At 37.4% G+C, this 26,929-nt stretch overlaps 3 protein-coding genes and 1 pseudogene across 9 annotated transcripts in view; 3 read left to right on the top strand and 1 right to left on the bottom strand.

Moving 5' to 3' along the window:
• The window catches only part of tns1b (tensin 1b), a 233,015-nt gene that overhangs the window by 175,981 nt on the left and 30,105 nt on the right, over positions 1-26,929 (bottom strand). The gene's annotated exons all lie outside the window — the stretch shown is intronic.
• LOC131354353 (gastricsin-like) lies at positions 1,808-6,600 on the top strand (annotated as a pseudogene).
• On the top strand, positions 11,467-16,624 carry LOC131354355 (gastricsin-like). Its single transcript, XM_058391908.1, has 9 exons — positions 11,467-11,546; positions 11,650-11,758; positions 11,867-11,984; positions 12,591-12,709; positions 13,027-13,214; positions 14,541-14,657; positions 15,240-15,387; positions 16,259-16,357; positions 16,446-16,624. Exons 1-9 carry the CDS (start codon positions 11,488-11,490, stop codon positions 16,605-16,607), a joined length of 1,119 nt encoding a protein of 372 aa, XP_058247891.1. The 5' UTR covers positions 11,467-11,487; the 3' UTR covers positions 16,608-16,624.
• LOC131354356 (gastricsin-like) lies at positions 20,280-24,705 on the top strand. The gene is made up of 9 exons (XM_058391909.1): positions 20,280-20,376; positions 20,499-20,619; positions 21,159-21,276; positions 21,974-22,092; positions 22,404-22,594; positions 22,838-22,954; positions 23,417-23,564; positions 24,364-24,462; positions 24,553-24,705. Exons 1-9 carry the CDS (start codon positions 20,318-20,320, stop codon positions 24,703-24,705), a joined length of 1,125 nt encoding a protein of 374 aa, XP_058247892.1. The 5' UTR covers positions 20,280-20,317.

Raw genomic sequence — 26,929 nt, 5'->3', positions numbered from 1 at the left:
ATTATTTAGACAAGGAAAGTTATGCATACTCAGAGATGAGCTAGCCAGATGGCTTTACACACAAAATTTTATGTGCTTGCAATTCACAATACACAAAATACATCCAAATTTTCTTCAGAGGCTTCCACCCTCACTGATTCTCACTGATTACACATCCTATATGTCCTATATATATTTTTTATATTACAAAAACAGATTCTTGTGCAAACAAATAAAAAATAATAATATATAATGAAAAAGTTATGGTCAGGAAATCTTTGTCATGTTGTATTCATCATTTCAAGGGGTCAAATTAATACAACAATGCCATGTGTTTGTTTCCTCGTGATATTGCAGTAACATATAACTGCATGACAGTGGCACCCGGACTCTTAATCCAATAGCCTGCAAGAAACTGCACTTAAACTCCAGTTAGAATAGGACATAACCGAGCATTTCCTTTGTTTTACTGTGTGTGACTAGCATGCAACTTCTGAAAAGTGAATGAGTCTGGAGATAAAGCCTGAGGTCTGAATATTGTTGGGTGCCTTCGTTTATTGTACCTGTTTTTGGGTCACCCATGTACCCACTGGGGCCATCTAGCATTCATACAATTATGTCAGCAATTTCCCATCTTTTGATTGGATAATTGGAGTAGTCAGAGGCAGCGAACCGCACACACTGAATAAAATATATACACTATATTGCCAAAAGTATTCGCTCACCTGCCTTGACTCGCATATGAACTTAAGTGACATCCCATTCCTAATCCATAGGGTTCAATATGACGTCGGTCCACCCTTTGCAGCTATATCACAGTTCCACGCTGGAATTCACTGAGCTCCTGAGAGCGACCCATTCTTTCACAAATGTTTGTAAAAACAGTCTGCATGCCTAGGTGCTTGATTTTATACACCTGTGGCCATGGAAGTGATTGGAACACAGACAGAGGAGAAGAAATCGATTTGGATGCGGACATCCTTACAAATGCATTTTCAAGGCGGACTGTAATAAAATGGACTACTCCTTGTGAGGTGTGAAATACTGTAGCCTAATTTCTTTTTTACTTTCCTATTTAATATTTGATTAGTATCTATCGCCATGGCGTCATAATGATGGTATAGAGGTGGAAGTCAGGAAGGACACCAGTGAAGGCCTAGGTGTGAAATGCACGGCCCGCCACTGAAATACTCAACATGCAAGCATCACTCAACTCTGAATATGGCCCGCTACTGTAAAACATGATAGACCGGTAAAGTTATGTGAACTTATTTCTTCTCTTTAACTTAAATTGTCATGATAAGTTTCGGATATTGAACTCAAGTTTTTTGAAAAATGACACTTAATGTAGTCCATTGTCTTGACTACATGTGAGATGAAACAAAGTTTATTTTCAAGTTGAGTTTACTCCTGTTTTTACAGCAGCAGGTTTAACCATCTTGAAATGTTTTACAGTGCAGGAAAAGAAACCCAACTCAGATTATGTGTTTGTTTTGCCAAGGACAAAGATAAGGCAGAACCCTAAGTCATTCAGTGGCATGAAATATAACTAATCTTTAAGATACTGTAATAGTTCCCACTGACTGTTGTATTTTCTGACATTGGAGACTTTGAGATGTTATCAGCTTCCATAATATACGGCCATACAATTATATAAAATCAGTTTACATTATATCAGATAAAAACAATGAACAAATAAAGACATCAAATCTGCCGCAATGTACTAAAATCTGTTTGAGAAGGACAAATAGTACAATAATGCTTTTTTTGTTTATATAATAAAGTGCTCATGTGGGTTGCTGCTGCTAGATAAGGTCAGGTTATAAATATGCTTGATTCAGGTCGCTGTTGTGGGTGTGTGGGGAAAAGAAATCTGCAGAGGCATGATGAGGTGTCTGATATTTGGTCTGTTGTGTCTGGTTCTTACTGAGGGACTTGTCAGGTAAAAGAGGGACAAAAGAGACCAGAATCAACTGAAATGAAAGCATAAATATTTTTCAGATTCATGATGTTATCCATGTTGTCTGCAGAGTTCCTCTTGTTAAAAAGAAGACCATAATGAAGGAAAGGGGTCTCCTCAAGGAAATGCTGAAGTACTCACAGTACAGCTCTCAGCAAGGTTACAGTGAGAGCCTGATCAACCAATATGACGTAAATCTACATTCTACAGAAATATATATGATTATACAAAAACAATGTTTTCATAATACAGTTTATTACTATTGTGAAAGTTTGCCAAATTTTTAATTATTGATTAACAATTCATTTTTCCCTCTTGATTCTGCAGTTCTTATATAACTAGTATAGTATAATGTGCATAAACTACATGATAATACATAGGTCACTGAATGTCTGCCTTTTATATTATAAAGTTGCAAATGGAATATGAAACAAAAACAAAAAAGTACAACTTCTGCCAAGACCTGAGAAGTAATGCACTTCAGCAAAAACTATACAAACATCTGCAAATCTGGCTTTGAGTCTTTACCTAAGCTTCAACCCTACTCAATATTCCTGAGTTCACAGTTTCAAAATTTTAATTTATTGTAAAATAATGATTAAGTCATGGTGAAGCAACTTAGTTACATCAATAAATGAAGTTTGATATTTGGCAAAGCATTCTGCTTGATCAAATGCACATATCTGGACCTAAATCTGGAATATTTAATTTCATCACTCCCAATCTTCCAAATAATTATTATGTAATGATTATGTAATGATTATTACAGGGCTACTTTATTTATTGCTCTTACTTTTTACAAGTGGTATAGGTGCCTGTATACAGTATGTTGCTTTGGTATCAATGCTTTACACAGGTGTTTTACATATCCATTTCTCTGTAATCTCCAGATGGCTTATTTTGGAAAGGTTGGTATTGGAAGCCCTCCACAATACTTCTACCTACACTTTGACACCGGCTCCAGCACTCTGTGGGTCAACTCTGTCTACTGCAACAGTGCTGCCTGCAGTAAGTACAATAAGTACAATCTTTATCTTCCAGCATGTCATGTTACAAAAAACTACAAATACGTCCTTCATAAAGAGTTCACAATGTCTGAAATCAAGCTTATGTCTGAAACTAACAATGTGCTGACACTGCAGACTCCTTCCAAACCAATTCAATATCTGGAAAGGTGTACGTTTCAACACTTACACACTTGGGTTAATTCTGCTTCTGTAAATTCATTAAAATCAATAGTATACTGTCGCAATAGAAACAATAGTACATAAGAATATAAGCATATAAGTGCATTAATAAAACCTGTGATTTGCCTGGAGGCTGGAACTTAATCATCAAAAAACAAACTAAACTTAATCAACACTTCCTGACCAATCAGAATTGAGAATTCAAAAGCACTGTGATATGAGATGACTGAGGTTGGTAACATCAGCCAGCCTTGATCTCCAATCCAGTTAAATATGTCCTGGTCTTAAGAAAAAATGTCAGAATGTTTTGTATTCTAGTTCTCTTCTTACAATCCATTCTCATTAAGATTATATCTGTAGTGCCTTTGTCTATCTGTAAGCTTTCTATTTGTTTTCCAGACAGTCACCCCCTTTTCAACCCAAGCCAGTCTTCCACGTTCACCAGCAATCAACAACCATTTTCAATCAAATACGGAACAGGCAGTGTCCAGGGTTTCATTGGCTATGACACCGTCACAGTAAGTCTGTTCTAACAGTTGTATAGTAAACTGGTTCCATTGCTACAGATGTATGGTCTCTAAGGTCTCTAAGAATGAGACAGAAGCATGGTTTGAAGAGTGCCTTTTAACTGATATTTGTTACTAGAGCATTTTTAGCACTTTGTATAACAAACTAATTGAAGTTCATTAACAAAAAAGGCTTCAACTTGTGCCAGTCTTGTTTGCAGTCTTGTTCCGAAATTAGTTCTATTTTACAGGCCCAACATTTAAAACAACTTAACACTGCACAGTCTAGACATTCACTTTATTATTAACCCCACACAGGTGAAAGCACTCCTTACCTGCTCATTTTCTGCCACCCCTCTTATCACTCACAGCTTGCACTTGGCCCTTGCTTCCACACTTTTAAATGAACTAACATACGCTAAAATTGTAGTTTTAAAGTAAAATTACAAGAAAGAATCTGAAAATAAAAAGATCTTTAGCTGAAGTCATACACTGATTTGCTGATAATAAATTTGTGCCCCTTTTCAACAAGTAACTAACAAGAAAAACATTAGCAAAAGCTCTCTAATGGGTTAATTCCTAATCTCAGAGAATATAAACATGCTGAATGCTAATAGCCAACTGGCACAGTGTAAACTGCCTTGATCAGTGGTTTAGGTCTCATTTTAGCTGTCACACAGGTTAAAGTCTGATTTTTAATACTAAAATATTTGTTATGACTTTATAAGAGAAATGTGGTGATGTGTTGTTAAAAAAAAAATTTTTTTAGACCTTCCACCACCTATTCAGTGTGCTCTAATATTTACCTCCTCTAGATGGGTCAGCTGAGTGTCACAAATCAGAAGATCGGTTTAAGCACTTCAGAGCCTGGTAATCATTTTGCAAGGCCTCTGCATGATGGACTCATGGGTCTGGCCTTCAGACCACCTAGTGACCAGACAATTGTGGACACCATGATCCAAGAAGGTGTTATTGAGGAGCCGATCTTTGCTTTTTACTTAAGCAGGTAAAAATGTTCAAAACAAGTCTTAAAAATGCTTATCTGTTTAAGACTTGTTTTGAACTATAAATAAACTCTTGAAAAACCCCAGAAAAAAGTAAAATATCAAATAAACACATTTCTACTGAACATTATCTTAATATTGATGTGAATTGATATATATATACCGAGATTGTTGTGCAACTAACACAGTTAATAAACTTGCTTAACAGTGACTCTGAGAGTGGAAGTGAGGTGGTGTTTGGTGGAGTTGATCCATCTCATTACCAAGGTTCAATCAACTGGGTTCCTGTACAGCAAAACAGCCACTGGCAGCTGGTCTTTGAAGGGTAGGTGTTTAGCAACCAACCTGAGAAACTAATCTGCTCCTTGTACAATGGGATAATATTCTCAATAAATCACAAAAATTACATCATAGCAAGTTAAAATACCTGCAATAAAATCAGAATGATCTAGTATTTCATATTCTCCAGACATTTGTGACTATGCTTAAGATTTTCCTGTTCTATTGGAAGATTATTTGCTCAAAAAATGGCAATATAATAAGATAATGTAAAGCTTAAAAACAGTAAAAAAAAAAAATGCCTAGAAATAGCATTAATAATCTTATATTTGGTTTACTGTAATCTTATAATAACAAGCAACAGAATTTGACTATATTGAAAATATTATCACTAACTAATAGGTCATTTTTCTACAGTGAAACAACTAGGTATTTTTTTATGGGTACGGATTTTAACTACAATTTTATTTTATATATTTTCAGCTTCTTCCATTATGCTGCTTTTTTGCACTTTGAGCTACATGAAACTGTGATATAGTTCAGAAAATAATAGCCTAGAAAAGTAAACTGTTACTGATTATGAATCTTTTTTCACTTTGTTAGTTTTGAGGTGAATCACCAGTCAACTGGATGGTGTGAAAATGGATGTACCGCTATTACAGACACAGGAACGTCACTGCTGCTGTGCCCACCACAGTATGTAGACAGTCTCCATCAAATGCTGGGAGCCCAACAGGACAGCAACGGCAACGTAAGCCAATTTTCATCACGCCATGGTATCTAGAGAGCATAAATATGTGACTCTCCACACACACACATCAATGCACACTTCCAGATGCTATGCCAGGAAAACACAATGCTATGTGTCATAAGGGAGCAGCCGATAATGGCAAGCAGTACACTAAAGAGTATACAGGTCACTGCAGTTTGAGGCATACCACATTGCTCACTTATTGGTTAATTTAGAGGTGGCTCGAATAAAGTGCTGATTAAAAAAATGCTGTGGAAAATAGAACTGAATTACTCCCCAATGCAGCATTTTATACAGTATCAGTTTATTCTTAACAAATATTAAAAAACCTCAGCTTCAGAAGATTTTAATTAAATTTGTTGAAATAAATAATCTTTCTAAATTTTAAAGCTTAATTTGAGAGACTGAGGTGGGATGCAGAAAAGTTGGCCAGTTTGAAAACCACAGGGAATACAAAGAGTAAAAAAAGAAAGTACTAAGAGTAAAAAAAGAAAACAGTTTAAAATGGCTTTCCTCTGTGTGTTATGTTTCCAGTACGTGTTTGACTGTAATGCCGTGAGCAGCCTTCCTCCGCTGACGTTCGTTATGAATGGAGCTCACCTGCATTTGCCGGGTACTGCTTATGTGCTACAGGTAAGAGTGGAAAAGCCTCATAACTGATCTACAGTTAACATGTACAGCAAGTCCGGACTGACACGCTTGTTTTTTTGTACTTAAACAGAATGACGATTCTAGCTCATACTGTCAGAGTGGCATCCGGACATCACATGAGGAGTACAGAAACGGTTATCCTTACTGGATCCTGGGTGATGTTTTCCTCAGACAGTTCTACTCTGTGTTTGACCAAGGGAATGCCAGAGTGGGATTTGCTACCTTAGCATAGAGCTATCCAACACATTCCAAAGATTCCATTATTACATGAGTTAAAAGAGAATAAATGCATGGTAAAATGTCAAAGACTTGTTTGTTGCCTTTTCATTTATTACTAAAACATTTCCATGTTGGGGGCAATTAACATGAGAATTTGTTTAGTTCTTTTTATATGAAAAATGTATTTATTTATTTATTTATTTATTTATTTTTCTTCTTTTTTTCATTTTTTGAAACTTGGCAATGTTTATTGCAAATAGGTTTCACAAAAGTGTATCAGTTTCAAGGTAACAGTAGAAGGGTCAAATGGAACAAAGGATAAATAGTACATTTTTACTTTTTCAACTAATTTTTAATGTATGCTCTCTATTAATATTAATACATTAACATTAATACATTATTACAATTTATACATAATATATTAGTAAAATCCATAACATTCTCAAATGTCTCATTCCACCAACTCCACAGATGATTTTACACAAAGCATGACAAAAACAGCAATGAAAGGAAGGCAGTACAAGTTCAGCACCATATCTAAACACAGAGTTGTACTGCAATAGTAACTTTTATAATATGCCAAGGCATTTACAGCAGTAGCTCATATAGCAGGTTGTCTCAGGAATCTTCAAATCAATCAATTAATCAATTTCTTCAAAATGCCACATGTAATCTCATTCAAACCAACATTGGAATAATATATGCAAATAGACGCATGTGTCAGGAACAGCTGGACAGTTCCCTGCCAGGCCCAGAGAGGGCGCTGGCAGGTGAACCTTGGAAGCCTGCTTCTTTGTGTGTCTTTTGTTACGCCCTTCCTATTGTTCCTATCCTGATTGTGTCACCTGTATCCCATTAGCCCTAATGTCTACCCCTATAAATAGGGATCCTTGTGTTTGTGTCCTTGTCCATGATTGTTATCTGTACTGTGGTTTCTGTTGGGGTTTTGTTTGCTAGGTTCCATGTCCAAGCTAAGGTCTAGGTTTTGTTTTGTTTAGTTTAGTTAACCACGCCATGTCTAGTGTTACGTTTGTTTCCCTATGTCGCGTCTTAAATGTAATAAAAGCAGTGCTTCGCTGAATCCTGCGCATGGGTCTCATTACACCGTGTGCTGGCGTGCGCACACACACCACGGGCATCTGGGGTCGAGCCCCGCATAGGGTGGGGGTCCCAGATGTTACAGCATGATTCTCAGTTCTGTTTACTTTTAAATATAAAGCATGTTATACTAACTGGGAGAAGGAGTCTATCGGACATGCAGGTCATTGTGGTGACACTATAAGTCCAAGTCAATTCTTTTTGATTACATTATAACTCAAATGTTTTAAACTGCCTTTTTTGACTTTTGGTATATATATATAAACAAAGATACAATGTATGCTTTATATGTCAGCAAAAGTTATGTCAGTATTTAGACAGGGGATATTTTGAATACCCATAGGTGTGGTACCCAGATGCTTACTTTTATGGGCTTCCAATACACAAAATACCTCTAGATTTTTCACATTTTTCTTTTCACTCTCTTTTATTCTACATCTTATAATATAGTACTTGATTTAGCATGGCCCATAATTTTGCTTTTTTTTATCACAAAAACAGATACTGATGCACACAAATTAATGAAGCCACAATGCAATTAATTAATGTCATGAAATCTTCATCAGGTTTTTATCACCATTTTGAGCTGCTGAATTAATACTTTAATTAAAAAATAATAAAATTGCCAATTTTTATTTGATGTGCTGTGCTCTCATAAAAATGCTTGTTAAAATGCTTAAGTTAATATGATACTATTACATAGTATGAGTTCATAATGTCATATTTATGTATTTAATATTAACTCTGATTGGAATTCCATAGTTTATCTCAAAACAAAACTTTCAGCATAATACTGCAATGACATATAACTGCATGACGGTGGCTCCCAGAATCCCTTAGCTTGCAAGAATCTGCAAATACATTCAAGGTAAAATCACACATAACTGAGCCTTTCCTTTGATTCACTGTGTGTTTGACTCTAGAGCAACTAGAGCTGTGCGCTCGCCACTGGCTTGTATTAGCAGCACGCATCAGATTCAAAACACTGATGCTTGCCTACAAGGCCAAAAATGGACCAGCACGCTCTATCCTCAAAGCTCTTATTATTCCTTACACTGCACCATGTTCCCTCTGATCTACTAGCACTGCTCAACAGGTCCCAACATCTCTCAGGTTAAGAGGGAGGTATACATCAAGACTCTTCTCTGTTCTGGCACTGAAATGGTGGAATGAACTTCCTCCCCTAGATGTCCGAACAGCTGAGTCACTTCAAACAACAGGTGAAGAACTACAGTACCACTTCCTGAAACACTTAAACTAGCATTTTTCCCCTGTTTGTTTTATGTATTCGTTTATTTTTTTAAAAAAAGTGCTATATTTCATCCCAACAGAGTTTTAGGCTGATGGTATCCTATGTCTGTGACATAGTGAACCATTGTTGATGTATTCACTGATAGAGACTTCAAAGCACTTTTGTATATTGCTCTGGTTAAGGCTGTCTGCCAAATACCAAATAAATGTAAATGTAAGTGTACCTTCAGTGTGTCTTTGTCCATTACCAAGCACTTTGATGCCAGATAGAGCCCACTGTCTGTTCCCGACCTGCCCAAAATTTTGCTTTGTCTGTGTTCACAGTAGTAGCCTAGGCAGAGTTTTGTGTTTAGCCCAGGTTAGTATCCAGAGCATGTTCTGTTCCTGGCCTCCAATTGGTATTCTGTTTGTTTAATAAAGAAGAACCCCCTGCACTTGGTTCCTCACAATCTGCATCTTTTCTGAGGAACAGAACACTTTGCGTCCCTTGAACGCAGCTGGAAAGGGGGTACACAAGTGTGGTATGACACCACTCTGAAACTGCCAACCCCTGACCCTAATTCACTTTTGGCCGTGGACTAATGGAGCTACCAGAACAACCCTCTGGTGGGCAGAGCATCACACCGAAGCAGCTGAAGCAGGCTCTGTCTGTAATAGGTGGATGAATCTGTGCAAGCCATAAACTGGGACATAGGGGATCCCGATAAAAACCTCGAGAAGCATCTGTGGAGAGCCAACATGATAGGCCTTTCATCTCATACTACACAGCCAGTTTGGCAGCCTCCTTCACTCCCAAGCTCCCTGCTCTGAGCTCTTTCCAGGGGCAGACTTGGCAGCACCTAGCGCTCAACTATCCAGAGATCAATGGGGTGGTCTTCAACACAGAGCTCTTAGCCCTGTTTGACAATCATGCAGAGCTGCAAACCCCTTTCCATGAAGAAGCTGACAGTGTGGCCTCCAGCACAGAGCTAACTGCATAGCCCGACAGGGCAACCTCCAATGCAGATCTCCAAATTTCATTCTACACTGAGGTCAACAGGGCAGTCTAAAGCACAGAGCTTTCTCCAGGGGCAAACAGGGCAGCCTACAGCACTAATATTTCTCCAGAGGCTGATGGCACATCCTCCAACGCAGAGCTCCAAGCCCCATTCCATGACGAGGCTGAAAGTGTGACCTCCAGCACAGAGCTCTCTCAAAGGGCAGCCTCTAACACAGAACATATATTCTCCACAATGAGGCAGTCAGGATGGACCTTAGTACAAAGTTCTCTTCAGAGGCCGACAGAGTGGCACCGAGCACTGAGCTCGTTCCAGAAGTGTATTTGGGCCGCTTCCACTGCTGAGTTCTCTCCAAAGGCCAACGGGGTGGCCTCCAGCACAGAGTTCTGTCCAGGGGCTGACAGGCCGGCCTCCAACACAGATCTCCAAACCCCATTCTATGATGAAACAGACAGGGAGGCCTCCAACATAATGCTCTGTCCATCACAAGTCTCCCTTTATTTGGTGCTTAGCATGCAGAATGCTGAGTCATGTCCTGTCTCTGCCCCGTTTTCATTTGTTTCCTTAAAGAACTCGCCTATTTTCAGTTCCATTCTTTATCTGCATTCTTATTTGAATACTTGTGTGTTATAGTCCAGAAGTATACATTTAGTGAGTTTTTGTCACTGAGTCCTTCTTTGTATTTTTGATGCCTATGTTGTTTGTTCCTGATTTGCCTGAAACTTTGTTACATGTATAGTCACAGTAGTAGTTTTGTGTTTAGCCCAGTTTTGTATCTCAAGACTTTTCTGTTCCTGACCTACCTTTGCCTTGTGTTGGATTATCCCTGTTTGACCTTACGGCCCATATCTGTTCCTGAGTAACATGTAATTAAATGTTAACATCTTCCAAGAAAATGATATCAAACCTATTTCTGCTCTATGAGATGCCCCAAGTGCTTGCTCATATGCTTCTAAAATTGGAAGGTATTATCTTCAGCTGCTAAAATTCTGTGTAAGGTTATCCAAACAGAAGTAAATATGTCTCACACTGAAAGTCAATAGAGTCCTGGCTAACTTTATATCACACTCGTGGGAAAAAAAACTATTTGTTGATACTGATTGAAAATGTCAATTATGTCAGTGTCAAGATAAGTCAATTTCGGTTCCACCGGCAGAATGGAACACCAGTGTACTGGTAAAAATCCTCACAATTTAAGCATGTTTGTTTTGCCATGAACATAGATAAGTCTGAACCCAAAATGCCATTCACTGGTATCAAATATAAAGGTAACCTTTAAGATAATAATTCCCACTGACTGTTGCATTTTCTGGTATTTGCCACATTATCAGCATTATCAGCCATTATCAGCTTCCATAATAAATGTTCACAGACTTCAACTTACATAATCAGAGATAAAAACAATTAACAAGATAAGACAAGACATTTAGCACAACATACTAATATCTGATTGAGAACCACAAATAATACAATAATGCTTGTTTTTGTTTGTTTATATAATAAAGTGCTCATGTGGGTTGCTGCTGCTAGATAAGGTCAGGTTATAAATATGCTTGATTCAGGTGGCTGTTGCGGGTGTGTGAGGAAAAGAAATCTGCAGAGGCATGATGAGGTGTCTGATCTTCGGTCTGTTGTGTCTGGCTTTTACTGAGGGACTTGTCAGGTAAGAGAAAGCGAGCCAAAAGAGACCAGAATCAACTGAAATTGAAATGAAAGCATAGATATTTTTCAGATTCATGATGTTATTCTATCCATGTTGTCTGCAGAGTTCCTCTTGTTAAAAAGGAGACGATAATGAAGAAAAGGGGTCTCCGCAAGGAAATGCTGGAGTACTCTCAGCAAGGTTACAATGAGAGCCTGATCAACCAAAATGATGTAAATCTACATTCTACAGAAATATATAGGTGCCTGTATACAGTATGTTGCCTTGGTATCAATGCTTTATACAGGTATTTAACAAATCCATTTCTCTGTAATCTCCAGATGGCTTATTTTGGAGAGGTTGGTATTGGAACCCCTCCACAGTACTTCTACCTACACTTTGACACCGGCTCCAGCACTCTGTGGGTCAACTCTGTCTACTGCAACAGTGCTGCCTGCAGTAAGTACAATACACACTGAAGAACCTCAATCCACATGCATTTTCATCATGTAACTATCAATATAATCACTTCAACAAAGGTGATTTAACATGCTATAAACACACATTCCATCACTACATCTTTCTCAGCTTGTCATGTTACTGAAAAACTACAAATACTTCCTTTTACAATGTTTACAAAGTTCGAACATACTGACACTACAGACTAATTTCAACACTTGTGTTAATTCTGCTTCTGTTAATTCATTAAAATCAATAGTATACTGTTGCAATAGAAACAATAGTACATGAGAATATAAGCATATAAGTGCATTAATAAAACCTGTGATTTGCCTTGAGGCTAGAACCTAATTATCAAAAACAAAACTAAACTTAATCAACACTTCCTGACCAATCAGAATTGAGAATTCAAAAGGACTGTGATATGAGATGACTGAAGTTGGTAACATCAGCCAGCCTTGATCTCCAATCCAGTTAAATATTGTCTGGTCGTAAGAAAAAATGTCAAAATATTTTGTATTCTAGTTCTCTTCTTACAATCCATTCTCATTAAGATTATATCTGTAGTGCCTTTGTCTATCTGTAAGCTTTCTATTTGTTTTCCAGACAGTCACCCCCTTTTCAACCCAAGCCAGTCTTCCACGTTCACCAGCAATCAACAACCATTTTCAATCAAATACGGAACAGGCAGTGTCCAGGGTTTCCTTGGCTATGACACTGTCACAGTAAGTCTGCTCTTACAAACGTATAGTAAACAATTATTTAAACTGCAGTTTTAAAGTAAAAGTACAAAAATGAAGAAAATAAAAAAATATTTAATTGCCGATATTTAGTTATTGATCATACATTTGTGTCCTTTTCAACAAGTAACTAACAAGAAAAACATTAGCAAAAGCTATCTAATGGGTTAATTCCTAATCTCTCAAATGTCATAATCTTAGAGAATACAAACATGCTAAATGCTAATAGCCAACTGGCACAGTGTAAACTGCCTTGATAAGTACAAACCACCTATTCAGTGTGCTCTAATATTTATCTCTAGATGGGTCAGTTGAGTGTCACAAATCAGCTGATTGGTTTAAGCACTTCAGAGCCTGGTGATCATTTTGCAAGGCCTCTGCATGATGGACTCATGGGTCTGGCCTTCAAATCTAGTGACCAGACAATTGTGGACACCATGATCCAAGAAGGTGTTATTGAGGAGCCCATCTTTTCTTTTTACTTAAGCAGGTAAAACAAAAAGTGTGATATGGAAATCTTTATCTTCATCTTAATCCTTCTATCATTATACATTCATTCTTGATTCCAGTCAGTCAATCCAACTGTATAAGTATCTGATAGTATTAAATTAGATCATGCATTAGCTGGGATTTTTAAGACCTGTGTTGAACTGTAAATGAACACAGAAAAATGTAAAAGTTGATCATATTATGACCACTGACAGGTTAACTGAATAACAACGATTATCTCCTCATCATGGCATCTGTTAGTGGGTGGGATATTTTAGGCATTAGGTGAACATTTTGGAAGCAGGAAAAATGGGTAAGCGTAAGGATTTGAGCGAGTTTGATGAAGGGCCAAATTGCAATGGCCAGATGACTGGATCAGAGCATCTCCAAAACTGCAGCTCTTGTGGGGTGTTCCCGGTTTGCAGTGGTCAGTATCTATCAAAAGTGGTCCAATGAAGGAACAGTGGTGAACCAGCGACAGGGTCATGGGCAGCCAAGGCTCAGTGATGCACCTGGGGAGTGAAGGCTGGCCCATGTGATCCGATTCAACAGACAAGCTACTGTTGCTCAAATTGCTAAAAAGTTAATGCTGGTGTCAGAATACACAGTGTAAGTTTGTTGCATATGGGGCTACATAGCCGCAGACCAGTCAGTGGCAACAACAGGCATGTGAGCATCAGAACTGGACCATGGAGCAAAGAAAGAAGGTGGCCTGTTCTGATGAATCACGTTTTATTTTACATCATGTGAACGTGTGTGTCGCTTACCTGAGGAACACATGGTACCAGGAATCACTATGGGAAGAATGCAAGCCGGCAGACGCAGTGTCATGCTTTGGGCAATGATCTGCTGGAAACGCTTGGGTCCTGCCATCCATGTGGATGTTACTTTGATGCGTACCACCTACCTAAGCATTGTTGCAGACCATGTACTCCCATTCTTGGAAGCAGTATTCCCTGAAGGCTCTGGCCTCTTTCAGCAGGATAATGCGACGTTCCACAAAGTAAAAATGGTTCAGGAATGGTTTGATGAGCACAACAATGAGTTTGAGGTGTTGAATTGGCCTCCAAATTCCCCAGATCTTAATCCAATCAATCATCTGTGGGATGCACTGACTTAAAGTATCTGCTGCTAACATCTTGGTGTCAGATACCACAGCACATCTTCAGGGATCTAGTGGAGTCCAGGCCTCTTTGGGGGGAACAACACAATATTAGGCAGCTGGTCATAATATTATGGCTGATTACGGTGTATCTTGATATGTATTTGAATAGACATATGCCGAGATTGTTGTGCAACTAACACAGTTAATAAACTTACTTAACAGTGACTCTGAGAGTGGAAGTGAGGTGGTGTTTGGTGGAGTTGATCCATATTATTACCAAGGTTCAATCAACTGGGTTCCTGTACAGCAAAACAGCCACTGGCAGCTGGTCTTTGAAGGGTAGGTGTTTAGCAACCAACCTGAGAAACTAATCTTGCACCTTGTACAATGGGATGATATTTTCAATAAAGCAGACAAAATGTCATCGTAGCAAGTTAAAATACCTGTAATAAAATTAGTAAAATACCAGAATAATTTAGTATATTGTATTCAAAGATTAAGGAAACCAAATATGAGATTATTAAACCTAATTCTAAACATATGTGACTATGTTGAAGATTTTCCTGTTCTATTGGAACATTACTTTAAAATTAAGCATTCATTTAATAGTGAAATATACATGGAAATAGCTTTATTAATCTTATATTTAGTTTATTATAATCTTATAATAGGAAGCAACAGAATTTGACTATATTCAAGATATTATCACTAATATGTAATTTGTCTACAGTGAAACAAAAGTCAACTAGGTTTTTTTTTTTTTAAACACTGGTATGGATTTCTACTACAATTTTATTTTATATATTTTCTGCTTCCTCCATTATGCTGCTTTTTTGCACTTTGAGCTCCATATAACTGTGATAGATGTCAGAAAATAATCAGAAAAGTAAACTGATTATGAATCTTTTTTCACTTTGTTAGTTTTGAGGTTAATCACCAGTCAACTGGATGGTGTGAAAATGGATGTACCGCTATTACAGACACAGGAACGTCACTGCTGCTGTGCCCACCACAGTATGTAGACAGTCTCCATCAAATGCTGGGAGCCCAACAGGACAGCAACGGCAACGTAAGCCAATTTTCATCATGCCATGCACTAGGCTTGAGGTTTTATTTATTTGTCTCATGCATTTATCTTAGGAATGTGTCAGCTAGCAAATACCAGTATAAATCTATAGGCAGTGAATGTAGTTCTGTAGAAATGGATTTCTCTTAACAGCTGTTCTTTACATGAGTTCCTGAACAGCACTTAAAGCCACAGTATCTACAGAGCATAAATATGTGACAGAAATGATTCACAGTGCCTCATTTATCAATCTTTATTAAAGTTGTATGTAACTCCATTACCAGTGGATTTACAAAAGTTGCGGAAATGCTAGTGCTCCTAAAAGTGTCTTGGCTATTCGTGGCCAGAAAACTCTCACACACACCAATACGCTCTCCCTGATGCTGTGCCAGGGAAACACAATGCTATGTGTCAAAAGGGAGCAGCCGATGATGGCAAGCAGTACATTAAAGAGTATACACCTTACTGCAGCTTGAGACATACCACATCACTCACTTATCGGGTCATTTAGAGGTGGCTCGGATGAAATGCTGCACAAAAATGCTGTGGCAAATAAAACTGAATTACTCCCCAATGCAGCGTTTTATAGTATATAAACAGAGTATCTTCTTAGCTGATATAAAAAGCCTCAGTTTAAGAGGATTGTAATTAAATGTGTTTAATTAAAATTAAACATTGCCTTTTATGCATTATACATTTATACACAATCAGTTGAATGAGTAAGATTAGTTTCCACAACACTCAGGGGAATGAGGTGGGATGCAGAAGAGTTAGCCAGTGTGAAAACTACAGAGAATACAAAGAGTAAAAAAAGAGACTTCTAAGAGTAAAAAAAGAGAAGAAAACAGCTTTCCTCTGTGTGTTATGTTTCCAGTACGTGTTTGACTGTAATGCCGTGAGCAGCCTTCCCCCTCTGACGTTCGTTATGAACGGAGCTCACCTGCATTTGCCGGGTACTGCTTATGTGCTTCAGGTAAGAGTGGAAAAGCCTCATAACTGATCTACAGTAAACATGTACAGCAAGTCCGGACTGACACGCTTGTTTTTTTGTACTTAAACAGAATGACGATTCTAGCTCATACTGTCAGAGTGGCATAGGGGCATCACATGAGGAGTACAGAAACGGTTATCCTTACTGGATCCTGGGTGATGTTTTCCTCAGACAGTTCTACTCTGTGTTTGACCAAGGGAATGCCAGGGTGGGATTTGCTACCTTAGCATAGAGCTATCCAACACACTCTGAAGAATAATTAAATCATGATTCCATTATTACATGAATTAAAAGAGAATAAATGCATGGTTAAATGTCAAAGACTTGTTTGTTGCCTTTTCATTTATTACTAAAACATTTCCATGTTGGAGGCTAATTACATGGAATTTTGTTTATTTCTTTTTATGTGAAAATTTATTTATTTATTTATTTATTTATTTATTTATTTATTTATTTATTTATTCATTCATTCATTCATTCATTCATTCATTCATTCATTTACTTATTTACTTAATTATTTTCTTTTTTTCATTTTTTTGAAGCTTGGCAATGTTTATTGCAAATAGGTTTCACAAAAGTGTATTAGGTTCAAGGTAACAGTAGAAGGGCCAATTGGAACAAAGGATAAATAGTACATTTTTACTCTTTCAACTTAATTTTTAATGATAATACATTGACATTAATACACTATTACAATTTACACATAATATATTAGTAAAAGTCATAAGTAATATTCTCAAATGTCTCATTTCACCAACTCCACAGATGATTTTACACAACGCATGACCATAAACAGAGCTGAAAGGGAGGCAGTACAAGTTCAGCACCATATCTAAACACAGAGTTGTACTGCAATAGTAACTGTTATAATATGCCAAGGCATTTACAGCAGTAGCTCATATAGCAGGTTGTCTCAAGAGTCTTCAAATCAATTAATCAATCAATCAATTTCTTCAAAATGCCACATGTAATCTCATTCAAACCAACATTGGAATAATACATGCAAATAGAAGCATGATCCTCAGTTCTGTTTACTTTTAAATATAAAGCATGTTATGCTAACTGGGAGAAGGAGGCTATGCAGGTCATTGTGGTGATACTATCCACATAAGTCCACTCAAATGTTTTCCACTGACTTTTTTGACATTTGGTTATTTTCAGTTGTTTTTTTATATAACATAGATACAATATATATTTTATATGTCAACAAAAATTATGTCAGTATTTAGACGGGGAATGTTTTGTATACCAATACACAAAACACCTCTAGATTTTTCACATTTTTCTTTTCTTTTATTGTACAATTTATCTTATAATATAGTACATGATTTAGCATGGCCTATTTTGCTTTTATTCATCACAAAACCAAATACTGATTCACACAAATTAATGAAGCCACAATACAATCAATTAAAGTCATGAAATCTTCATCACCATTTTGAGCTGCTGAATTAATACAACACTGCCAATTTTTATTTGATGTGCTGTGCTCTTATAAAAATGCTTACAGATCACTCTAAGTTAATATGAATATGGAATTCTATACTTTATCTCAAAACAAACTTTTTAGCATAATACTGACAACAATGACATAATACTGCATGACAGTGGACCAATAATCAATCAATCCAATAGCTTGCAAGTTAAAATCAGACATATCTGAGCCTTTCCTTTGGTTCACTGTGTGTGTGGCTATAGAGCAACTTCTGAATAGTTTGTCTGGGTTCTGAGTAGTCTTGTGAGCAGTTTGGGTATTAAATCTTTTTACCTGCCAAAAATTGTATTTCTACCTGTTTTGGGGGTGTTCCGTCCTTGATTTGTATTTTTGTGTAAAACTTTGGGTGTGTTATAGTTTTTGTGTAGCCTTCAGCCACTGCTCCCAACCTTGGGGTAACCATGGACAATCAGCTGTCCTTTACCTCACACCTTCCTAATGTGACATGCTCATGTTGTCATTTTTCATACATCAGAAGTATTCGGCAATTTTATCCACACAGGCTGCTCAGGTGCTTGTTCACTGCTGCGCTCTCTCCACTGGCTTCTATTAGCAGAACGCATCAGATTCAAAACACTGATGCTCCCTCCGATCTACTAGCACTGCTCAACTGGTCCCCACATCTCTTGCACTGTTCTGGCACTGAAGATTTGGAATGAATCACTGGCTGTCTTTAAAGAAGATCTACCTCTTCCTGAAACATTTAAACTATCAATTATTTTCCCCTGTTTGTTTTATGTATTCACTTATTTGAAAAAAAAAAGTGGTATAATTACAAAGCACTTCTTTATATTTTTGATCCCAGTTAGAGCCCACTGTCTGTTCCCAATCTACCCAAAATTTTCCTTTGTCTATGTTCACAGTAGTAGCCTAGGCAGAGTTTTTCTTAGCCCAGGTTAGTATCCAGAGCATGTTCTGTTCCTGACCTCCTATGCCTTGTGTTGGATTATCCCTGTTTGTTTAATAAAGAAGAACCCCCTGCACCCTCACAGTCTGCATCTTTTCTGAGTAACACGCCAGAACACTTTGCTTAACTTTGGGCAACCTCCAAATTTCATTCTACACTGAGGCCAACAGGGCAACCTCCAACACAGAGCACTCTCCAGGGGCCAACGGGGCAGCCTACAGCACTACTCTCTCTCAAGAGAGGCTGATGGCACATCCTCCAACTCTGAGCTCCAAGCCCCATTCCATGATGGGGCTGACAGTGTGGCCTCCAGCACAGAGCTCTTTCTAAATGGCAAACAGAGCAGCCTCCAACGCAGAACATATATTCTACACAATGAGGCAGACAGGATGGACCTTAGTACAAAGTTCTCTCCAGAGGCTGACAGGGTGGCATCAAGCACTGAGCTCGCTCCAGAGGTGTATTTGGGCCGCTTCCACTGCTGAGTTCTCTCCAAAGGCCAACAGGGTGGCCTCCAGCACAGAGTTCTGTCAAGGGGCTGACAGGCCGGCCTCCAACACAGATCTCCAAACCCCATTCTATGATGAAGCAGACAGGGAGGCCTCCAACATAATGCTCTGTCCATCACAAGTCTCCCTTTATTTGGTGCTGAGCATGCAGAATGCTGAGTCATGTCCTGTCTCTGCCCCGTTTTCATTTGTTTCCTTAAAGAACTCGCCTGTTTTCAGTTCCATTCTTTATCTGCATTCTTATTTGAATACTTGTGTGTTATAGTCTAGAAGTGTACATTTAGTGAGTTCTTCTTTGTATTTTTGATGCCAGTTGCAAGATGTTAACATCTTCCAAGAAAATGATATCAAGCCTATTTCTGCTCTATGAGATGGCCCAAGTGTTTGCTCATATGCATCTAATATTGGAAGGCATTATCTTCAGCTGCTAAAATTCTGTGTAAGGTTATCCAAACAGAAGTAAATACGTCTCACACTGAAAGTCAATAGAGTCCTGGCTAACTTTATATCACACTCGCAGGAAAAAAAACTATTTGTTGATACTGATTGAAAATGTCTGATAAGTCAATTTCTGTTCCACCGGCAGAATGGAACACCAGTGTACTGGTAAAAATCCTCACAATTTAAGCATGTTTGTTTTGCCATGAACGTAGATAAGTCTGAACCCAAAATGCCATTCACTGGCATCAAATATAAAGGTAACCTTTAAGATAATAATTCCCACTGACTGTTGCATTTTCTGGTATTTGCCACATTATCAGCATTATCAGCCATTATCAGCTTCCATAATAAATGGTCACAGAGTTTTATATAATCAACTTATAAAAACAATGAACAAGATAAGACAAGACATTTAGCACAACATACTCATATCTGATTGAGAACCCCAAATAGTACAATAATGGTTTTTTTTATTGTTGTTTATATCATAAAGTGCTCATGTGGGTCACTGCTGCTAGATAAGGTCAGGTTATAAATATGCCTGATTCAGGTGGCTGTTGTGTGTTCGAAGCTAAGAACTCTGCGGAGGCATGATGAGGTGTCTGATCTTCAGTCTGCTGTGTCTGGCTCTTACTGAGGGACTTGTCAGGTAAGAGAAAGTGGGCCAAAGGAGATTATTTGGGACCAGAATTAACACAATTTTTAGAAATTGACATGGGAGCATAGACTTTTTACAGATTCATGATGTTATTCTAACCATGTTGTCTGCAGAGTTCCTCTTGTTACAAAGAAGACCATAATGAAAGAAAGAGGTCTCCTCAAGGAAATGCTGAAGCCCTCACAGTACAACTCTCAGCAAGGTTACAATGAGAGCCTGATCAACCAATATGACGTAAACCTACATTCTACAGAAATCTATAATAAGATTATACAATAACAATGGCTTCATTCTAAATTCTATTGCTATACTGAAATGTGTCTTAATAACAAATTTAAAATTTATTTTTATGCATTTTATCTTGATCCAGTGGCTCTTAAAGCAATAATATTAGTGTAACATACAGTACATAAAGTATTTAACAATACATAAATAAATACAAAACTGCAAATGGAATATAAAACAAACTATTTTACTGTATATAAAACTATTATAATGTGCAAAAGGGCTACTAAAAATTAATTTATTACAGCATTTAGTATTACGTAAATAATGTCCTACGTACAAATCCACTAAATATTGCATTACACAGTTAAAGTATTTTCATTGACTGAATGAAGAAAAATTATTAAATGATGTTGCAGAAATATCAGAGAATTGATTTCAAATAAAGCTTAATATTTAATATTTCATTATTAAAGGTTACTTAAAGCTACACAGGTATCGATGCTCTGCACAGGTGTTTACCAAATCCATATGTCTGTAATCTCCAGATGGTATATTTTGGAAAGGTTGGTTTTGGAACCCCTCCACAGTACTTCTACATAAACTTTGACACCGGCTCCAGCACTCTGTGGGTCAACTCTGTCTACTGCAAAAGTGCTGCCTGCAGTGAGTATTATAATCACTGAATAACCTCAATCCACATGCATCATGTAACAATCAATATAAGCAATTTGACAAAGGTAGTAAGAAGAAAGTGTTTTATTCATCTTACACCATAGCAAATATTCATTCTTTTTTTTTTCATTAATTAAACAATGCGTTTTGTATTCAATTTAATTTGAAATTAACTATTATTTCTATAATAGATTATTCCTATCATCAGGTGTTATAGCAGCTATAAGTGCACATTTGCTCTGGATAAGGAAATCTGCCAAATACCATAAATGTAAAGGAAAATTCAATCCATCTCTACACCTTTCTTTTCTCCTCCTGAAGTTAATAAGAAACTCAGCTTGTCGTGTTACCAAGAATCTACAAAATCTTCTTTCAAGAACACTTTTCCATATCTGAAAGCAGCCTTATGTCTGACATTTACAAAGCGCTTACACTGTAGACTCTTTTCAAAACTGTTAACTCAACATCTCAAAGGAAACGAGTTCATTAATTTACTGTGTAAGCTATTGCTATTAAATCAATAGTGTATAAGAACAAGCTCACTAATAATCAGTCAATACATTCTGACTAATCAGAATCAAGAATATAATGTGTAATATAATGGTGTATGATTTAGGTTAGTAATCTAAGCCAGCTGTAACATCTGCAGTGCCTTATTCTGTCTGTATGCACTTAATTTGTTTTACAGGCTATCATCCTCTCTTTAACCCAAGCAAGTCTTCCACATTCACCACCAGTCATCAACCATTTTCAATTGAGTATGGATCAGGCAGTGTCCAGGGTTTCACTGGCTATGACACAGTCACAGTAAGTCTACTGTAACATCTACTTTTTTAAAAAGGACAAACAAGCAAGGTTTCCTTTAGAGCTAGTCTTGTCACAGTCAAGCTCCGCTAAGTATACATTGGTTCTCACTCAAAACAATAATTCAACACTGCAAAACAAACAGTCTGTAAATACGCTTCATTGTTAACCACACACCTCGCTTATTACCAGCTCTTTCTCTCCCAAACCTCTTCCCATTCACAGCTGTATATATACAGTATATTAGACCAATTTTACTTTGATACACACTTTCAACCACCTATTCAGTGTGCTCTAATATTTACCTCCTCTAGATGGGTCAACTGACTGTCACAAATCAACTGATTGGTTTAAGCACTTCAGAGCCTGGTGATCATTTTGCAAGGCCTCTGCATGATGGAATTATGGGTCTGGCCTTCAGACCTCCTAATTACCAGACCATTGTAGACACCATGATCCAAGAAGGTGTTATTGAGGAGCCGATCTTTGCTTTTTACTTGACCAGGTAAAAAAAAATGTGATGTGCAATCAATATTCTGCATTTTTTACTTGATCAATTTGTATTAGTATCTGATTATTGAACTAGTAAATGCGGTAGGAAATTTTAAAGACATGTGTTGAACTATAAATTAACTCTTGAGAAACTGTACAGAAAAAAAAAAGTTTTAACATTTTCTTAATATTGATGTGAATTGATATATGCCAAGATGGATGTGCAACTAACACAGCTAATAAACTTGCTAAACAGGGACTCTGAGAGTGGAAGTGAGGTGGTGTTTGGTGGAGTTGATCACTCTCATTACCAAGGTCAGATCCACTGGGTCCCTGTACAACATGATAGCCACTGGCGGCTGGTCTTTGCAGGGTAGGTGTTTAGCAGCTTCTAAAAAACCAATCTGCATCTTCTACAATTGGATTATCATAATTAATACTGTAATGCACCACAAAAATTACATCATAATTCTAGACATATTTTATTATTTCAAAGCTTTTCTTGTTCTACTGGCAGATTATTTGGCTCATTGTAAGAACTCATTTGTTGAAAGGGGAAAAAAACAATCCAAAAAGAAAATATGTAAAATATGTCTAGAAATAGCTTTATTTCTTTATGTTTTAATATGAAGCAGCATGATTTGACTAAATTCAAGATATTATCACTTGCCATCATTTTCTGCAGTGAAATAAATGTTAACTATGTGTTTTGTTCCAATGCTTCATTATGCTGCTTTTTTGTACTTTGAGCTACATAAAACTGTGTTAGAGTTCAGAAAATAATAGGCTAGAAACGTAAACTGTATTTGATTATGAACCTTTTCCCTTCTGTTAGTTTTGAGGTGAATCACCAGTCAACTGGATGGTGTGAAAATGGATGTACTGCTATTACTGACACAGGAACGTCACTGCTGCTGCTCCCAGGACAGTATGTAGGCCCTCTCCATCAAATGCTGGGAGCCCAACAGGACAGCAACGGCAACGTAAGCCCATTTTCGTCATGCCATGTACTATAGGCTTGAGGTTTTATTTATCTATTTTTCAATTTATTTATAATTATTTATCATATTATTATATTTATTATATTGAATATTATCATATTACCGTATTATTTATCATGCATTCTCAGAATACTGTACTCAGTACTCAGAATATGTCAGCTAGCACAGACCAGTACAAACCTATAGGCAATAAATTTAGTTCCTCAGAAACCTGTGCTTTACATCACTTCCTGAAGAGCACTCAAAGCTACAATATCTATAGGGCATAAATATGTGAGATAAATGAATCACATTAGTACATTTGTACAGTAAACCAAACAATAGCAAATTATTTCAAACTGGATTTACAAAAGTTGTGCAAATGCTTTAAATACACTTTAAAGTGTTTTGGCTACTTAAAGCCAAAAAACTCTCATAGACCAATGTGTATGCTGAGCTTAGGCTGTGCTGAAAGAAACAGGAGGCTATGTGTTATCTGATGATGGCACTAGGAAGTATACAGCTCACTGCAGCTTGAGACATCAAATGAATTGGACATAACTGCAGCCTGTCTTCCTTTTATATTCCTTTTGTGCAAGCCCATCAATCAAGAGCTACATCATCTTACATTGACCTCTTTTGTGTACATTTATACACACACAGTTATATGAGTAAGATAGAGTTAAGTTCCACAACACACATGTACCATGAGTTGGAATGATGTGGCCAGTGTAAAAACCACACAGAGTACCAAAAGTACAAACCGTTTAAAAGGGCTTTCTTCTGTGTGTTATGCTTGCAGTATGTGTTTAACTGTAATGCCATAAGCAGCCTTCCCCCACTGACGTTTGTTATGAACGGAGCTCACCTGCATTTGCCGAGTACAGCTTATGTGTTTCAGGTAAGAGTGGAAGAGCCTCATAACTGATCTACCGTTAACATGTACAGCAAGTTCAGACTGACATATGCTTGTTTTTTTGTACTTAAACAGAATGGAGATTACTGTTGGAGTGGCATTGGTGGAACCTATATGCATGGCAGCAATGGTAATCCTTTCTGGATCCTTGGTGATGTCTTCCTCAGACATTTCTACTCTGTGTTTGACCAAGGCAATGCCAGAGTGGGATTTGCTACCTTAGCATAAAGTTATCCAAAAAAACTCTGAAAAATCCTGATTCATTTTTCCTGAATTAAAAAAGAATAAATGCATGGTTAAATATCTAAGATTTGTTGTTGCCTTTTCATTTATTGTGAATATTGTTTTTTACTAAGCAAATAGGTTTCACATGTGTGTCAGGTTCAAAGTTACAGTTAAAGAGGCTAAAATTAAAAGTTAAAAAAAGGTTGAATAGTACATTTTATTTTACTTTTCCAACTAAATTTACAATGTTAATTTGACATATTAGCACTGTGTGGATATATTTTTTTTTATCATTTATAGCATTTCAGCATTTATAATATTAATACATTAGTGCACCATTAATGTAATACAATAATTATGCATAAAATATATGTTAAATTAAATTAAATTTTAATATTCTTAAACGTTATATTCCATCATCTCTGCAGATGCTTTTATCGAAAGCATGACAAAAGCTAATCCATTAACAGAGCTGTAAGGAAAGCAATACGTTTTAAGTTCAGCACCGTAGCTAAACATAAGAGTTGTATTGCTATAGTAACTTTCATAATATGATAAAGCATATTATAGCAGTAGCTATAATACAGCAGGTCTTCAAATCAGGTCTTCAAATCACTCAAGCAAATTCTTCAAAATGCCACTTATAACCTCATTTAAACCAACAGAATAAAATATGTAAATAGTAGTATAAAGAAATAATGGCCAATGAAAGGTACTTTTGGAGAGATTATTAGTTTTTTTATACTGCAATGAAATGTAACTGTATGAGAGTGGCATGGACTCTCAATCCAATAGCCTGCATAGAACTGCACAATTCACGTTAAAATCCCACATAACTGAGCCTAGACAAAACTGTGTGTGACTCTAGTGCAAATTCTAAATAGTGCATAAGTCTGGAGTTAAAGTATGTCTGAGGTCTGAATACTCTTGTGTGCAGTTTGAGTATTAACTCTTTTTACCAGAGGCCAAATAATTATATTTCTATCAGTGTGCATGCTCAGTAATGAATTTATTCATCATGTCCACAGTGGAAGTTAATGGCTCATATGCAAGTAGACAGTAAGGGCTTAAGTATTTCGGTTTTATCTAGCCTAAGAGGAAAAATATATCACAAACTGCATCTTTCCTGAATAACACATTGCTTCCCATGGACACAGCAGGAGCGCAAGGCCAGTATGGCACCACTCTGACCCTGGTTCACTTCTGCCAATGGACTAATGGACCAGCTAAACGGCCCTAAGGTTGGTAGAGTATCTTGCTGAACCCTCAGCATGCTACAGGTAGATGAATGTTTCACCTTCAGTGGATGGTGAAAACTGCCCAAGAAATCATTGGTACCCAGCTACCCACCATTGATAGCATTTACAAGAAACGCTGTCTGCAGAGGGCAAAAGTCATTATCAAATACACCACTCAACCTAATCATGGACTTTTTTCCCTCCTCCCAACAGGAAGGCGCTACCGGTGCCTCAGTGCATGCACAAACACACTGAGGAATAGCTTCTTCCCTATGTCTGCTCCCACACTGAATAACTGATCACACTGGACTGTTTACTTACTTACTTTTTAATACACTACTATATATATATACTATGCATTATACATACATATAATCATACATACATACATGTGTATGCATGAATGCATACATGTATGTATTCTGTTCAGCCGATTTATAATAACTAATGCAACCCTGTACATAATCCTTCCACTGCCCCTGTATATATCACCCCCATAGCTGTATATCTATTTGGAATTTATTGTAAATATACCACTATGCACTTCTGGTTAGATGCTAACTGCATTTCACTGGCTTTTTATATGTACTTTGCACAATGACAAAGTTAAATCTCATTCTGCATTGAGGCTGACAGTTGAGGCCCCTAGAAAAGAGTTCTCTCCAAAGGCTGACTCGGTGGCATTGAGCACTGGGCTCAGTCCAGGGGTGGATTGGGCAGCTTCCACCTCTCCACGGGCCAACAAGACGTCCTCCAACACAAAGCTCCAAACCCCATTCTACAATTAGGCCGATAGGGAAGCCTCCAACACAAAGCTCTCTCCAGTGGTAAACTGAGTGGCCTACAGCATTGAGGCCACTCTCTCCAGGGGCCAACAAGGTGGCTTCCAAAACAGATTTCTCTCCAGAGGCCAATGGGGTGGCCAGAACTTTATAACTCCAAGATAACCTGGAGTTATCTCCAAGGGCCAACATGGCAGCCTCCAGTTT

The sequence above is a fragment of the Hemibagrus wyckioides genome, linkage group LG06 (assembly GCF_019097595.1).
Source record: "Hemibagrus wyckioides isolate EC202008001 linkage group LG06, SWU_Hwy_1.0, whole genome shotgun sequence".
Taxonomy (NCBI): Eukaryota; Metazoa; Chordata; class Actinopteri; order Siluriformes; family Bagridae; genus Hemibagrus; species Hemibagrus wyckioides.
This window is presented reverse-complemented; position numbering and strand designations above follow the sequence as displayed.